Consider the following 14,801-nt stretch of genomic DNA (forward strand, 5'->3'; position numbering starts at 1 on the left):
ACATAGCACCCCCTATTTATTTATTACAAGAATTTAAGAATATAGCTTCTCTACACCACAAGAATAAATATCTAAAATCCGATTAGTGATTTTTTTTTCGTTCAAATAAAAGAAAGGAAAAAAAAATGCACCATCAAATGAACTATGCATATTTTAATTTTTGTAGGAAATTAAAAGTAAACTTATTACTACCTCACAACCAATATCATTAGATTATATAGTTCCAAACATTTTCTTTCTCGATCTTTACTTTATAGCCATGATTGTTGGCGTGGATTAATGTGAAGTGATTTGTGTAGCTCTTTTTCTTTAAAAATTGAAATTGACATCTCCACTCTATGAAATTAATTAACTCGAGAGTTAGTGGTGGGGTTGTTCAATCATTTGAACTAGCTAAATTCTTTTTAATTGAGTGTAAATGATATAAAATAAATAAATGATTACATTTGTTTGCATGATCATTTCTTTTCCATCTTTTTTAACAATAAAATATTCAAATATCGGCACCTAGGTCATTTTTAATTATGCATCACTCTCCACTATGCACATATGTGGTGTTGACTTCATCACTTAATATTGTAGTAATTAATAAATAAACATTTGAGGTTATAACTGCAAGGAATTACTGTGGTTCATTTCGTAACCTATTTTCTATTTCTGTGTAGCCAGTGTATATATAGGTGACGTTAAATAGGAAGATATATTATGAGATAAATTAGAATATGGTTTGTCTAAAATTAAATTAATTATATGGGTAGAAATAAAATGGATAATCGTGACATACAAATTAATCTTAGCATTTGAAATGAGCTAAAATATATTATTACGAGCCAAACTTTTGAGGGAGAAAAAAATTAACTCAAAGTTAAGAATACATAATATTAATAGCCGAACAACCCTTATAAACACAAGCTATACTCGGATGACTTATAAACCATCTTACAAATTTTAACAAGATTTTTGTGAGTTCTACCATTTTAACTATTAAAATTGAGTAAAAGGAATATACACATGTATTCCTATATTATGACGCAACTTTCAAGTTCCAACATATGTGGAAGATGAACCATACAGTACTAGGTTGGGAAGCACTAAAGCAGAGACCCACCCAATTTTCTTTACTTGAGATGCCATAATTTTTTGGTTTCAAACTGTCTAAATTATTAGAATGATGGATAGTGTGAGTCTTAAGGAACCCCACAATCCCAATCATTTCTTACCAGGTGTTCTTATACAATCTCTCCATAAAAAAATCTTTCAAACTTCATGTAAATGTATACTGATTTTCTGAGTTCATCATCTGTTTATATGAAGCTAAAATATACTACTCCATGAATATTGTTCTCATTCCAAACAACAAGTCAATTGTCAAAACAGTGCTAAAGTAAATAAATTGAGAGTGCATAAAGTGGTTCCAATCCCATTCACACACACTCTCTAAATAACCAAGATCCAATTTTTCAGACAAAGATGCCATTTTGTTCCTAGGGATTTCAGGATTTAACCTTTTGTCCTTCACATTCCTAGGCCCTTTTGCAAAAAGCAAAAATACCAAAAAAATTCTACTACTAATAATCATAATATAGTAGTAATAAATAAACCTTGAAAAAATCAAACCAATCCAAAAAATACACACATCCCCTGTTTTTTCCTCTTCTCCCCTTTTTCTCCTTCAAATCTTCCCACCTTCTTCAATCAATCAACTCTTCACTCACACAGTGAACAAAAAGGTCATCGAAATTTCCAAAGAAGACGATGCTCCAACCTTGAAAATTCTACAACAAAGAAGATAGGAATCGTTTGTGGATGGATCCGAAGAGCTCAGAGCAGCCGCAAAGCAGCGCCGGCGGCGAAGCGAAAGCGGCGGCGGAGATGAAGGATTTCCAGATTGTGGCGGCGGCCGAGAGAGACGACTCGAAGAAGCTCGCCCTCGCCCCAAAGCGGAGCTCGAACAAGGACCGCCACACCAAAGTCGAGGGCCGCGGCCGCCGGATTCGGATGCCGGCTCTCTGCGCCGCCAGAATTTTCCAATTGACGAGGGAATTAGGGCACAAATCGGACGGCGAGACCATCCAGTGGCTGCTGCAGCAGGCCGAGCCGTCGATCATCGCCGCCACGGGGAGCGGCACCATCCCCGCCTCCGCCCTGGCCGCCGCGGGCGGCGCGATCTCGCAGCAGGCCAGCTCGATTTCGTCGGGCCTCGATGAATTAGGGGCTAATCGGAGCTCGTGGCCTATGATTGGGGGAAATTTGGGGAGGACTCACGTGAGCACGGCGGCGGGGCTGTGGCCTCCCGCGGGATTCGGATTTCAAACGTCGTCGTCTTCGTCTGGTCCGTCAATGGCGGCGGCGGAGAATTCTAGTTATCTTCAGAAAATGGGGTTCCCTGGATTTGAGCTGCCTGGAGGGAATTTGGGGGCAATGAGTTTCACCTCAATTTTGAGCGGCGGAGGCGGTCAGCAGCTGCCCGGATTGGAGCTTGGATTGTCACAAGATGGAAACATAGGAGTGATGAATCCTCAGGCATTCAGCCAGTTTTATCAGCAGATGGCGGCGCCGGCGGCGCGTGTCGCCCACCACCATCAAAATCATCAGCAACACCACCACCAGCAGAATTTGTCGCCTAAGGATGATGATTCTCAAGAATCAGGACAGTAGATTTGTCTGAAAAAGTTAACAATATTAATACTAAAAATGGTTGCTTTGGTTTTTGGGGGATGGATTGTGTGGTGATTGGTTTTCTTCTCTTTTTTTAAAATTTTATTTGTATTCTTTTTCTTTTTTTTGTTGCATTAGTGTATAAATCTCAAGAATGATAGATATGTTCATCCCACTCTTCAGATAGATAGATTGCAATACAGCCTATTTATTCTTCTTTGATCATATTTTGTGTAAATTAGATGTTGTTTTTGTTATAGAATGTGAAGGCATCAAGTAGTTTGGGTTTTTGAGCTTATTTTGTTGCTTTTAGTACAACAGGGCTTATTCTGCATATCTGTTCTTGCTTTTAGTACAACAGGGCTTATTCCGAGGCAGTGTCTCGTCTCCCCCTCGATGAGTATTTCCATCTCGCCACTTCAGGTGCGATTTCCTCGATCTTATGTGGCTATCTTTGTGAGGATGGTGTTATTTGGATTAGGCTGCATTTAGGTGTTTGCTGATTCATTACATTGGTGTATGATTAGAAGTTTGTGGCTATTAATTATGTCTAAATTGGTGCAAAAGAGTGACCAATGCCTAATTGTACACAAAATGTTTATACATTTCTTGAATATTAGTAGTGAGTCTTGAGCTAATTGTAAGACATTTTGATATGTCAGCATGTTCTTGGAAGATGATGGAGTGTAGGATTATACGTCAAATGAAGTTAATGATTCGATTCACGACCTTCAAATTATTGCGTTTTTGGGCCTCAGTAGTAGACCCCTTTTGGAAGTATTAGTCGTTGCGTTCAAGTAGGCTCGGTTGATCAACGCATGCTACATGACCGTTCAGTCGAGCCCTTGTCGATTCTAAAAATTAGGAAAGCTTGATTTTTTGTTGAGATTTTTCTCTCAACGGCACCATATGATGAAAAAAGAAAATCCCCCTTTTCCCCTACTAGTAGATTTAGAGTGATGCTTGGATTCATTGCTCCATTAGTCTTGATACTTACATTCTCTCTTTCTCTCTCTCTCTCTCTACGTATGTATATATATAATCTATGTTGTATTGTTCAGTTGTTTTACATATATAGGAGAAAGGATGATGACCAAAATCCAACTTGGTCTTCAACTATGGTGGTACAGCTCTAAAACCATGTAAATATGTGGTTTTTATGGTGAAATTCATCATTCTTGAATTACTAGTATATCTTTGCATGACCAATTTATCAACTTTCTGCATATGTAAAATCCAAACCTCCCAAAAGCAGAAATAGAAAGAAGAACTAAAATGGTGAAAATTGCTGTGTTTGAAACAGAAACTACAACTGCAAAAACAAGGTGATGAAAGAGGAAAGAATTTGAGTAACAGAAATATGGGCACAGACACACACACACACACACACATCTCTCAGTTGCCTATATTTTAATTTGAATGCAACAGATTTGCATTGAAAGAGAGATGTGACAAGATGGTGCATTTACTATATATGAATAGTCGTCTTCATTTCATCGATAAATGCCAAGGCATTATCTTTACAATGTGTGGTGCTGATATGCTTCTTATTACATTTTATTTTAAGTTTTAACTAATTATCGATGAAATTTTAATTATACATAAAATGATCAAAACAGAGGGAACATCTTTGAGATGAATCAATGTATCCATTTTTTAAATGATTATAATTATAAAATCACTGGTATGCAAACCAAAAAGGAAATTGGATCCAGGACGAACACAATACAAAATTATCTTGTTCTTTACGTGTTTGATACTACAATCTTCGAAATTGACGTAGTTTTTGTGTGTATTTGTGTCGTGTTTATGTTATAAATTACCTGCCTTTCTTCCCTTACTCACACTTGTTAGTTGTTACTCAGATTCTAAGCTTATTATTGGGCCTGTTGTTGGGCCAAATGTTAGTTGTACTGATTTTTTTACATTTGGGCCCAATTGTTATCATTAGTTGTTAGGCCCAAAAGAATTGATTTTAGTGAAGGAATCCGTAGCTTAAGATTACAAAAAAAGTTTTAATTCATAATGTTTCTCAAATTACTTTTAAGAGCAAACAACTACTTATGAAAAGAAACACAAATTAAATATTTTACTTATTATTAGCTCATCGTGGTTGGTGTCTAAACTTTTCCTTCATGCCAAGACAAGACTCACATGGGATGGTGATTATGATTGTTTTATTATGTCTTCGTCTCATGTGCAGCTGATATGGGGTGTTCTAGATTTAAATTCGATAAGTGTAGGTTGTGTTGAATGGTTCACTCATCACCTATTTTCGATGACTTAGAGAGGGCTGCATGCTACTTAACTTCATTTAAATTAATTACAATGATGAAGAAAAAATAATGGATGACGTCATAATGAATATTTCTATCTATACAAGTAAGAGCATCCCCATCCGTGCTCTTAGCTAAGAGCACGAAAGTGGGCCCGGACCCACTTTTACTGCTTGTCCTTAGCTAAGAGCACAACACCCACATCCGTGCTCTTAGCTAAGGACAAGCTCAAGGGTCCCACCATTCTATTATTCAATTTAAATAAAAACATTTCCACAATATTAAAATGCATTAAAATATCCGAAATACTATTACAAATTATAAAATAATTAAAAATTACATAATTAAAATCCTAAAAATTAAAAATTACACAAATAAAATCCTAAAATTAAAAATTACACAAATAAAATCCTAAAAATTAAAAATTACACTACTCGTTGCCGAATTTCGCCCAAATGTGATTGATTAGATCTTTTTGTAGCTCAGTGTGGGCTCTTGTATCGCGCATTGTGTGTCTTCTTTCCATCCTCTCGTTCACCGTCGTATGCACACCTCGGCGTGGGGGAGACCTCGCGGTTGAGCTTCCGGCTTCATCCTCGTCGTAAAAGTTACCCGCCATCAGTCCTTCGTCAGCTATAATCATGTTGTGCAAGATAATGCACGTGTACATGATGTCGGCGATATTCTTAACGTACCAAAGCCGAGAAGGGGACTTCACAATGTTGAATTGGCCTTGAAGGACACCAAAAGCTCTTTCGACGTCTTTCCGAGCAGACTCTTGACGCTGCGCAAAAAGAATCCGTCTCGGCTCTTGTGGATTGCTGAACGACTTCACGAAAGTCGACCACCTTGGGTAGATACCATCGGCGAGATAGTAACCCATGTGGTATGCATTTCCGTTGACGGTGAAGTCGATCGCCGGTGCTACACCATTCAAAACATCATCGAAGAGTGGTGAAGAATATAGCACGTTCAAGTCGTTGTTGGATCCGGCAACACCGAAATATGCATGCCAAATCCATAGGCGGTAGTCGGCGACCGCTTCAAGGATAAGCGTTGGGCCGCCACCTTTGTGGCCGCTTAAGTGTTGCCCCCTCCAAGCAGTCGGGCAATTCTTCCACTTCCAATGCATGCAGTCAATGCTGCCTAGCATACCGGGAAAACCGTGGACTGTTTCGTGAAGACGAAGCAACCGTTGACAATCATCGGCGGTGGGTGCCCGAAGGAATTCCTCGCCGAAAGCAGAACGAACGCCGTCGCAAAAATACTTGAGGCATAGGATTCCAGTTGACTCACCGACATGCAAATACTCGTCGAAGAGGTCAGCCGTTTGCCCAGTAGCAAGTTGTCGGATGGCACAAGTACACTTTTGCAACGCCGTGAGACTTTGCCGACCGGTTGCGTCTGCACCTTCTTGAAAATATTCAACGCGGGTGGACAATGTGTTGACAATACGCATAAACAACCGTTTTGACATGCGAAAACGACGCCGAAAGTAATCTTGTGGATACCGCGGCTGGTCGGAAAAACAGTCGGCAAAGAGCCTTTCATGGGCTCCCTCTCGATCACGAGGGATGTAGCGACGTTTTGCTCTAGTTGGTTGAGGAGGAGGGGCGTTGGCGGCGACATAGGCTTCATAGGCGGCACAATATTGTTCATAATATTCTTGTTCTTCGCGCTCCGCTTCCGCAATGAGATTGGTGAAATCCATTTTTGAATTTTTTAGAGAGAGTTTGGGTGAGAGAGGAAGATGTAGATGATTAGTATGAAAAAGTATGAATGAGAGATAATTTGATGTGAAAAGTGGATGATGAATGTGTGTATTTATAGATGATTTTGGGATTAAAAAAAAAAAAAATTCACAAAAATCCAAAAAAAACGTCTATAAACGGCTCTATTTTTTTGGGAATCCAAAAATATATATTTTTTTATATTTTGGTATTATTTTGAATTATTTATGAATTTTTTAAAAAAAATTAAAATTCGAATTTGCCAACGGCTATGCCGTTGGCCAATAAAAACACGCCACGTATGGTTGCTCAGCGGCACGGACGTGCTCTTAGCTAAGAACAGCGCCGTGCCGCTGGCACGGACGGACAGCTCTCATCGGCGGACGGACGAGCTCGTGCTCAGCGGCACGGACGGACGGGCGAGATTTTCAAACCGCTGCGGATGCTCTAATATACCCTCAACTAGGCAATTGTGCTACTAAAAGGCCAAAAACATGATAAAACATAAATATCTTTACAAAGCGCATATCTCTGCAGATCGCATTCAAGCGAATCATACTATCTTATAGATTACGGAGATTTACATCCCTTCAAATATAAATAAATTTGGGCCGATTGCATTTATGCCCAATTATAAATCCCACTAAATTTAGCCAATGGTTATCCATTGTTATTTCTAATTCTTTTTTCTTATTTATAACAATATCTATATGCTTATCTACACTACTTTGAAATTTCATCCAAGAAAAATAGTTTTAGTAGACAATACGGATATTAATGCAAAATAGATAAATTTGAAAAATTCAAGGAGTGAAAAAAACAGTTGGATATTATTAGTAAAAAAAAATTAGAGTATTATAGAAACTTATCATAAATAAATAGAAGATTGCTATTTTTCATAAATTGATATATTACTATCTTTAATTGTTTTGGATGCATTAGAAACACGCCGAACTGACATGAATATCAAGAGGTGTGTATTTAATCAAATTCAAACAAAGCAATGAAAAGGAGTTATTCAGCATTACATGAAATATTATGTGTTGTTGAAGTTCTCCACGTTAATCACCTATGTATCAAACACTACCTATGAAAATGGATAATGCGTGTTAATATATATACACACATATATAATACAAACATGGATCGAGAAATGAATAAGACATTCACATATTAAAACAAAAAAGGCCTTTGCCAAAGTTAATAAAAGTCACGATGTCTTCCAAATAAATAATGACGCTTCTTATAATTAGTCAATGTTACAAAAATTATTGTTGTACGTGTTGATAAAAGTTAATGTCTTAATGCATAAAATTATTGTATTTTTTTTGGTGTTCAAGGCATAAGAAAAACCAGTCGGATTTAGTGGTGTCATTCCGGAAATCGGAATCGCCAGTTCCGGTTTTATAGGAAGAGGAACTGCCCAATATGCCCTCCTCCGAATTTAGATTACTACAATAGCCTATTAATTAATCACAATAATATTTTTTACTACTTATTTTTAAGTAATAAATTAAATCTCTACTCTTTAATCTAGTACACATGAAAAGACAATTATCCTTAAAGCTAGTACTATTATAAATATTTCAGAAAAGAGTTTTAGAGACTATTCAATATTCACATTTGACTGTATAACAAAAACACAAAATACTTGCATAATTCAGTGGCTAGGCGTCGAATATATTCTTTATAAAGTTTGATTTTATGCTAAATTCCCGATACATAATTAATAATTCCACTTATATGTATAGCATAACAATCGTTCACGTTGCCAAAATAAATTCCTTAATTATGATATTTTACTTATACGTCATTTTATGCTGTAACATATAAACATACACATGACCAATACTTTTATAACATAGTATTTTTTATATTTCTTGAAATTCAATTGGAAAGAACATGACCAATACTATTATAATTTTTTTTCATTTCTTGAAATGAGTTTAGGGTGTTGTTTGTGATTTAAATAATTACTCATTAATTGAGTAATTATGAATATCCATTCGCAGACTACTATAAATAGGATGTTGTTGAAGCCACGTCGCAGTTAGTTACTACTCCTTGAATCGAGTGAAGAGACGCATACATTTCTACACAGCTAATTCTCACTCCTCTCTCTTCATTTTCATTTTCTCTGCAAATATTATTTGGAGAAGACTCTCTGTTTACACTCCCATTTTTTCCATTCCTACTTTTATCCACACCGATCATTTCACGGATAATTTCCTCAAATGCTCCACAGATTTCAATAAATGGATGACGAGTTTGCCAAGCTTCTCCGCAGGATCAATCCGCCCAGGTTTGCTGTATATCCTTGCTTTAATGATTTCTTCGTTTGATTTTTATCGATTTCCACGTTTTATACTGCGTATGAATATTTCTAGGGCTTTTTTATAGCTTGATTGCACTCGTATCTGATTGGCGCCATCATGAATTTTTATTTTCCGTGAATCAATTATGTCTGCAACTGCTGTGTTTCGATTTTTGATCTTCGTAGATTTAGGTGATTTTCAATTGCTTGATAAAAAAGTAGAGGCATCGTGCTCCTTTGGTGGTTAGGTTATCACTGAGGAATTTAGGGCGGTTATTATGTTAGTAGTGTTCAGATTTCCATGTCACACACGCACATGAATTTGATTAGTGTTCTTTCTCCAAACAATGTGTTCATCTGTTATGAAATTTGTTGTAGGGATTCCATTTTGTATTGATTTTCGTTGTCAAAATATGGATGCTGTTATTTTAGCATTTTTTAGTGAAATACTTATGTGCTTGTATGAGGACTTAGTTCTTGGTTTTTTGTTGCAGGGTTGTGATTGATAATGATACTTGTGAGGATGCCACTATAATACAGGCATGCTCCATCCCCTTGTCCCATAGAGTTTGAGTTTTATTTCAATTTTTGAGTTTTGATTTTCATACCGGGATAATGTTCGTTCTTTCATTATAGTTATGCAATTTCTCTAAATATTCTTATTGGTAGATGGTTTTATTTTATCTAGGTTGATAGTGTCAATAAGCATGGAATCCTCCTTCAGGTGGTCCAAATTTTGACAGATTTGGATCTTGTGATTAAGAAAGCGTACATATCATCTGATGGTGGATGGTTTATGGATGGTAAGCTTTGTTTGTGACAGTTATTACTTTTTGCACTACTAAGATTTCTGGAAGTTGGTAACATGGGTGCTGTGGTATTCTGGACTCTATATAAGCTTCTAGCATTTCTTCATTTCAAGTTTTCAACAGTATATCTAACACAATTTTGTACAGTATTCAATGTGATTGATCAAAATGGAAACAAAATTAGAGATCAAGAGACCATCAGCTACATCCAAGAGGTATATATCTGTCCTTTTCGTTTTAAAGATTAAAACCTGAGCCACTTTGTGGTGTGTCATTTCTCTAAAAGTGCTTGAACTTTTTATTTTGTCCTATGTATAAAAAACAAAGAAACTCATCATGCATTGGTTGTGATTAGATCTTTTAAGTGTTGAAGCAGTTTAACATAATTTCTGCATCCACTTGTGGTGGCGAGCTAAGCCTAAGCATACGAAATATATTTGGAGCATGCGTTGGTCTAATTGGATTAAGACTAAGAAGAACTTTGCTGGAGGTTCTGTTTTTTGTCATTATTCTGTGGAACCATGATAAAGTATGTATGTTCATGCCAAATACTGTAGGGAAGACTGCATATTATATTTTGCTCATTGGGCTTTCTGTCATCATTTATACTCTATTCTCATTTCCACTCAACCATCTGCAGAGACTTGAAAGCAGTGATGATTTGGTTGAACCTTCTTTGAAAGGACTGGTTGGATTGGTCCCTTCTGAAGAGCATACGTGCATTGAGCTAACAGGAAGAGACAGGCCCGGTTTATTATCTGAAGTCTGTGCTGTCCTGACAGATCTCGAGTGCAATGTGGTGAATGCCGAGATATGGACGCACAATGAGAGAGCTGCAGCTGTGGTTCTTGTCACTGACCATGCCATGGGTTGTGCAATTGAAGATCCAAAGCGCCTAGCAGCGATAAAGGAGCTCTTGTGCAATGTTCTCAGGGGACACAGTGATCTGAATTCTGCAAAAATGACACTTCCACCACCTGGCGTCACCCACAGGCAAAGAAGGTTACACCAGATCATGTTTGCTGATCGAGACTACGAAAAAGCTGACCACTTGATTGGTGGCAATGTTCATGCCAAGACCTCCAGACCTCATGTAATTGTAACAGATTGTGCTGAAAAAGATTATACGGTCATCACCATGAGATCAAAAGATCGACCCAAGCTATTGTTTGACATTATCTGCACTCTGACAGACATGCAGTATGTAGTCTTTCACGGGGTAGTCCACACAGGAAGAACGGAGGCATATCAGGTACAATTTCTTGTAAATGTGATTTTTGTGTTCATAAATGAACTGAGTAGTGGTTGCTCTGAGCAACATCTACTGACACTACTAAAGTCATTTATCGGTCAATATAGGAATACTATATTCGGCACATGGATGGGGTCCCTATTAGTTCAGAAGCTGAACGAGACCGTGTGATGCAATGTTTGGAAGCAGCCATTGAAAGACGAGGCACTGAGGTAGTGATATTGTGTGCATTTCATCGAGTGGAATGTGTCAAATGAGTAAACAGATTCTGATATTGTCTGCATTTTATCAGGGTCTAGAGTTGGAACTGTGTGCTGAAGACAGAGTAGGACTTCTCTCCGACATCACCAGGATATTTAGGGAAAATGGTCTGTGCATCAAAAGAGCAGAGATCTCAACAAGGGGAGGAAAAGCTAGGGATACATTCTATGTCACGGATGTGACTGGCAGCCCCGTTGATCATAAGACTGTCGACTCCATCTGTGAACAGATTGGTGGTGGTGTTTTGCACGTCAAATGGGACATTAACTCTTCAACAAAACCACAGCAGGAGAGCACAATTAGCTTCCTTTTAGGAAGCTTCTTCAGATCTCGAACCTTTTCCTCGTTTACGTGATTATAGATCCTCCTCTACTACCTTGAATTGAAATTCTTACTTTGCTGGGTTTAATGTTAGGGTCGCTGGCGGAACATGGAAACATAAGAATAGTGTACATAGATGTTTTATGGCAATGGCCATGTTCCTCGGTAGATGAAATCACGCATACTGTCGATAGTTTAGGTAGAAGGTTGTGTAGCCTTGTACATGTATACATTAACTCTCTTCTGTTGAAGCTAAGGCTCTTGTAAGTATATAGATGCAAAATATGTACATATCAAAGAATGAAGAAGCCTTAAATGTTAATGAAAATGCTTCTTGTGTCATATGGTATTTTTTATGTCAGCAAAACAAAGATGGATTTAACTTTCTTCAAGATTTCGCTCATCACATTCACTTGGTAAATACTACCAACAATTAAAGAGTAGCAGTAGACATAAGAGTGGGAGATGAATAATCTCATGCAACATTATAAACTTAGCTAAGGAGTGTGATGGTAGTAGAAGGGTTTAGGGTTATAGAAAAGTTTTTGAAAGAAAAAGCAACAAAACAAGAGATAAGATTAAACATATGCAAGATTTTGAGAGAGCAACAAAAATGGAAAATACAACAAATTTATCAAGAAATAGAGAGGGGGAGTATAAAACTAAACAAGCGGTAAAATAAAAATAATTAAACAACTAATAAAATAAAAATAATTAAACAACTAATCAAACGCTTGAGAAACGTAGATTTATCCATGTAGATAGTCTGAAGGATAGGTGCTCCAAACAGAAGAAAAAAAGTTGCATTTGAAGAACAAAATTCATGTCTGGTGTTGGAAAAACAATAGCAGAATAAGAGATCTCTCATTGACACTATAACTAAGACAAGCAAAGATACAGGAACTACTCAAGTCATCCTCTGCGCAGCCTCCTTGGCAAGTACCCTTTCCTTCGCCTTGGTCTTGGCCTGTGACTTAGATCCCATGACACCACCTCCCCACTTCTTCCTTGTCTCATCGTACTTATCATTAAAGTTGGCCTGTAGGCACAGCAGATGGAAAGGATTATGCCTCAACTTAAATAACCAAACTAAAAGGACATATCTATGATACAGTTGGACAAAGCCAAAATACCTTGATGGCCTCGAGGATTTTGCTGAAATCCATCTTGTCCTCGTTCTTTACTGAGGTCAAGCAGAGAACAGAGGCAGTTTTCTTGTGTACGATCTGCACAGGACAAAACATACTCAAATTAGACAAAAAATGAACAAAAACAAAATGCAAACTGAGAAGGTGGGTTGCAACTTACACTTCCCAAACGAGCCTTGCCCTTGACAATGCAGTATGGGATCTCCATCTTTCTGCACAAGGCAGGGAGCCACACAACAAGCTCAATAGGATCAACATCATGGGCAATCACAACCAACTGGGCCTTGTTCTGTAAAGAAAGAACACATAAAATCAACGATAAAACACAACAGCAGAAGTCAGTTGAACACAGCAAATGGGATGAGGGTGGAATTAAAACCTGCTCAATTAGGTAAGTCACATGGTTCAAACCATATTTCACCACAATTGGCTTCTTAGTCTCGGGGGTTTTGCCCTCAGCTTCAGCCTGAGCTCTCTTCAAAAGCCTATCCTTCTTCTGAGCTCTATCCTCAGGTCTGTATTTGAGTATCATCTTGAACAGGCTAGTTGCTAATTCAAGCATAAAATCAATATACACTGTCAGTCTAATACAGTAAAGCACACGATAAACTAATTTTAGACTAGATATGCAGAATCAAACTAAATACTCATAAATCAGGGTTGCGCTTGCATTCATTAGGTAACTAAACCTAACCTAAAATTCTAAAAACAAGAATAAGTATAATTTCACATCAGAAAATCCATTCTATAGTCATACATTCATAAAAATCATGACTGCATTGATGACCCATTAGATATTTAAACCTAATCCAGAATAGTCTTCAAACCAAATTACAGTTTTATATAGGAAAATAACCAATTACTCTCAAACAATATAATATATAATAATTTCTAAACATAACATACTATATAAACATTGCAAAACAGAGATGTAGCAGAAAACTGAAAGGCATTCACTATAACAAACAAAAACTACCCACAGCTAAAGAGCTAAAACGTATAAAATCAGTATAAAAAGATGTACCCAAATTCTTATCCAATGTTTTGGAGAATTGGTGAATTGGCGGCGGCACCTTCAAGCGCTGCTTGAGGATCATCTTCTTGCGTTGAATGCGCACGACTTGGGGCCATCTGACGAATCTGTGAAGGTCCTTCTTCGGCGGGAGGGCGCCGCCGATCCCGAACTGCTTCGGCCTCTTTTCGAAGAGTGGGTTGACCACTTTCTCAACCTTCTTCTTGGCGGCGACCGGAAGCTTAGCGCCCTTCTTTGGAGCCTGAAAATCAAGATAGTTAGATTAACGGAGATGGATGTGATGATAAATGGCGAGCGAGAATCGAATTTCGTTTACCATTTCTCTGCTGCTGCTGCGTCTTCTTCTTCGACGAAATGAGAAGGGGTTTGCAATGGGTTTGGAAACCCTAAATTTTATACTTGCAATCGAATGTGGATCTAGGGTTTATGCCAATGTTGGGCCGAATTTGCAAATAATATTGGGCTTATTAATGTGTCCAAGCCCAACTACATTATGAAAAATACTCCATCATTTATAATTTAGGTCTTACTAGTTTTTATTTAATTATTATTATAACAGTTAGTTAATCTTGATTAGTTTTTAGTTTTTTAATACTCCTACTAGTATAAACATAACTTGTGTATGCATATTATTTTTATACATTATAATTTATGATAATGATTAATCAAAAAACTTATATTTTGTGACTGTCGCATCATTTTTAATTTTACCAACTATTTTTCTATGTTTGAACAATATGATTTCAAGGGAAATGTTAAATAGCGCACTATAACTAATATTGAACCATGATCTAAAAATTTGGTTGATTTGCTAACTAATAATCGGTTGATTTCGGTTCAATGACTCGTTCCCTTCTCTTAATTGACACAAAAGTTCACTCCTCTAACAACAATTTATCCTATTACTAAAATCCTATTATACTTAATTCATATGTAGTTTGATATAGAAGAAAAACTTAGATTTGAAGAGTGGTAAGAGTTTTGGAGTTCATAATTTAT

At 37.2% G+C, this 14,801-nt stretch overlaps 3 protein-coding genes across 4 annotated transcripts; 2 read left to right on the forward strand and 1 right to left on the reverse strand.

Moving 5' to 3' along the window:
- The first annotated feature begins 1,454 nt into the window (after positions 1-1,454).
- LOC125198718 (transcription factor TCP20-like) lies at positions 1,455-2,956 on the forward strand. The gene has a single exon (XM_048097014.2). The coding sequence runs from the start codon at positions 1,807-1,809 to the stop codon at positions 2,656-2,658; it is 852 nt and encodes a 283-aa protein (XP_047952971.2). The 5' UTR covers positions 1,455-1,806; the 3' UTR covers positions 2,659-2,956.
- A 5,773-nt stretch (positions 2,957-8,729) lies between these two features.
- On the forward strand, positions 8,730-11,963 carry LOC125198310 (ACT domain-containing protein ACR6-like). Its single transcript, XM_089063032.1, has 8 exons — positions 8,730-8,764; positions 8,910-8,966; positions 9,473-9,518; positions 9,667-9,781; positions 9,935-10,002; positions 10,428-11,039; positions 11,147-11,251; positions 11,332-11,963. The coding sequence occupies exons 2-8, from the start codon at positions 8,920-8,922 to the stop codon at positions 11,653-11,655; spliced, it is 1,317 nt and encodes a 438-aa protein (XP_088919158.1). The 5' UTR covers positions 8,730-8,764; positions 8,910-8,919; the 3' UTR covers positions 11,656-11,963.
- Positions 11,964-12,355: 392 nt separating this feature from the next.
- On the reverse strand, positions 12,356-14,252 carry LOC148933731 (large ribosomal subunit protein eL8y). 2 transcript variants are annotated; one of them, XM_089063034.1, is made up of 6 exons: positions 14,119-14,252; positions 13,794-14,043; positions 13,149-13,318; positions 12,930-13,058; positions 12,755-12,847; positions 12,356-12,660 (listed from the first exon to the last, which is right to left on the reverse strand). In XM_089063034.1, the coding sequence occupies exons 1-6, from the start codon at positions 14,119-14,121 to the stop codon at positions 12,529-12,531; spliced, it is 777 nt and encodes a 258-aa protein (XP_088919160.1). In that variant the 5' UTR covers positions 14,122-14,252; the 3' UTR covers positions 12,356-12,528. The 2 variants fall into 2 exon arrangements, with proteins under 2 accessions (XP_088919160.1, XP_088919159.1); XM_089063033.1 differs by having other exon boundaries at positions 12,930-13,318.
- Between the last annotated feature and the right edge of the window lie 549 nt (positions 14,253-14,801).

Source organism: Salvia hispanica, chromosome 1, assembly GCF_029641045.1.
Source record: "Salvia hispanica isolate PSC_SH4W2 chromosome 1, Shi_PSC_v1, whole genome shotgun sequence".
Classification (NCBI taxonomy): Eukaryota; Viridiplantae; Streptophyta; class Magnoliopsida; order Lamiales; family Lamiaceae; genus Salvia; species Salvia hispanica.

Coding starts and splice junctions, on each gene's coding strand:
- LOC125198718 (XM_048097014.2), top strand. CDS start 1,807: ATGGATCCGAAGAGCTCAGAGCAGCCGCAAAGCAGCGCCGGCGGCGAA.
- LOC125198310 (XM_089063032.1), top strand. CDS start 8,920: ATGGATGACGAGTTTGCCAAGCTTCTCCGCAGGATCAATCCGCCCAG. Junction 9,782..9,934: donor TGGTGGATGGTTTATGGATG/GTAAGCTTTGTT, acceptor AATTTTGTACAG/TATTCAATGTGATTGATCAA. Junction 10,003..10,427: donor CCATCAGCTACATCCAAGAG/GTATATATCTGT, acceptor AACCATCTGCAG/AGACTTGAAAGCAGTGATGA.
- LOC148933731 (XM_089063033.1), bottom strand. Junction 13,319..13,793: donor AACATTGGATAAGAATTTGG/GTACATCTTTTT, acceptor TGCTTGAATTAG/CAACTAGCCTGTTCAAGATG. Junction 12,661..12,754: donor AAATCCTCGAGGCCATCAAG/GTATTTTGGCTT, acceptor CTGTGCCTACAG/GCCAACTTTAATGATAAGTA.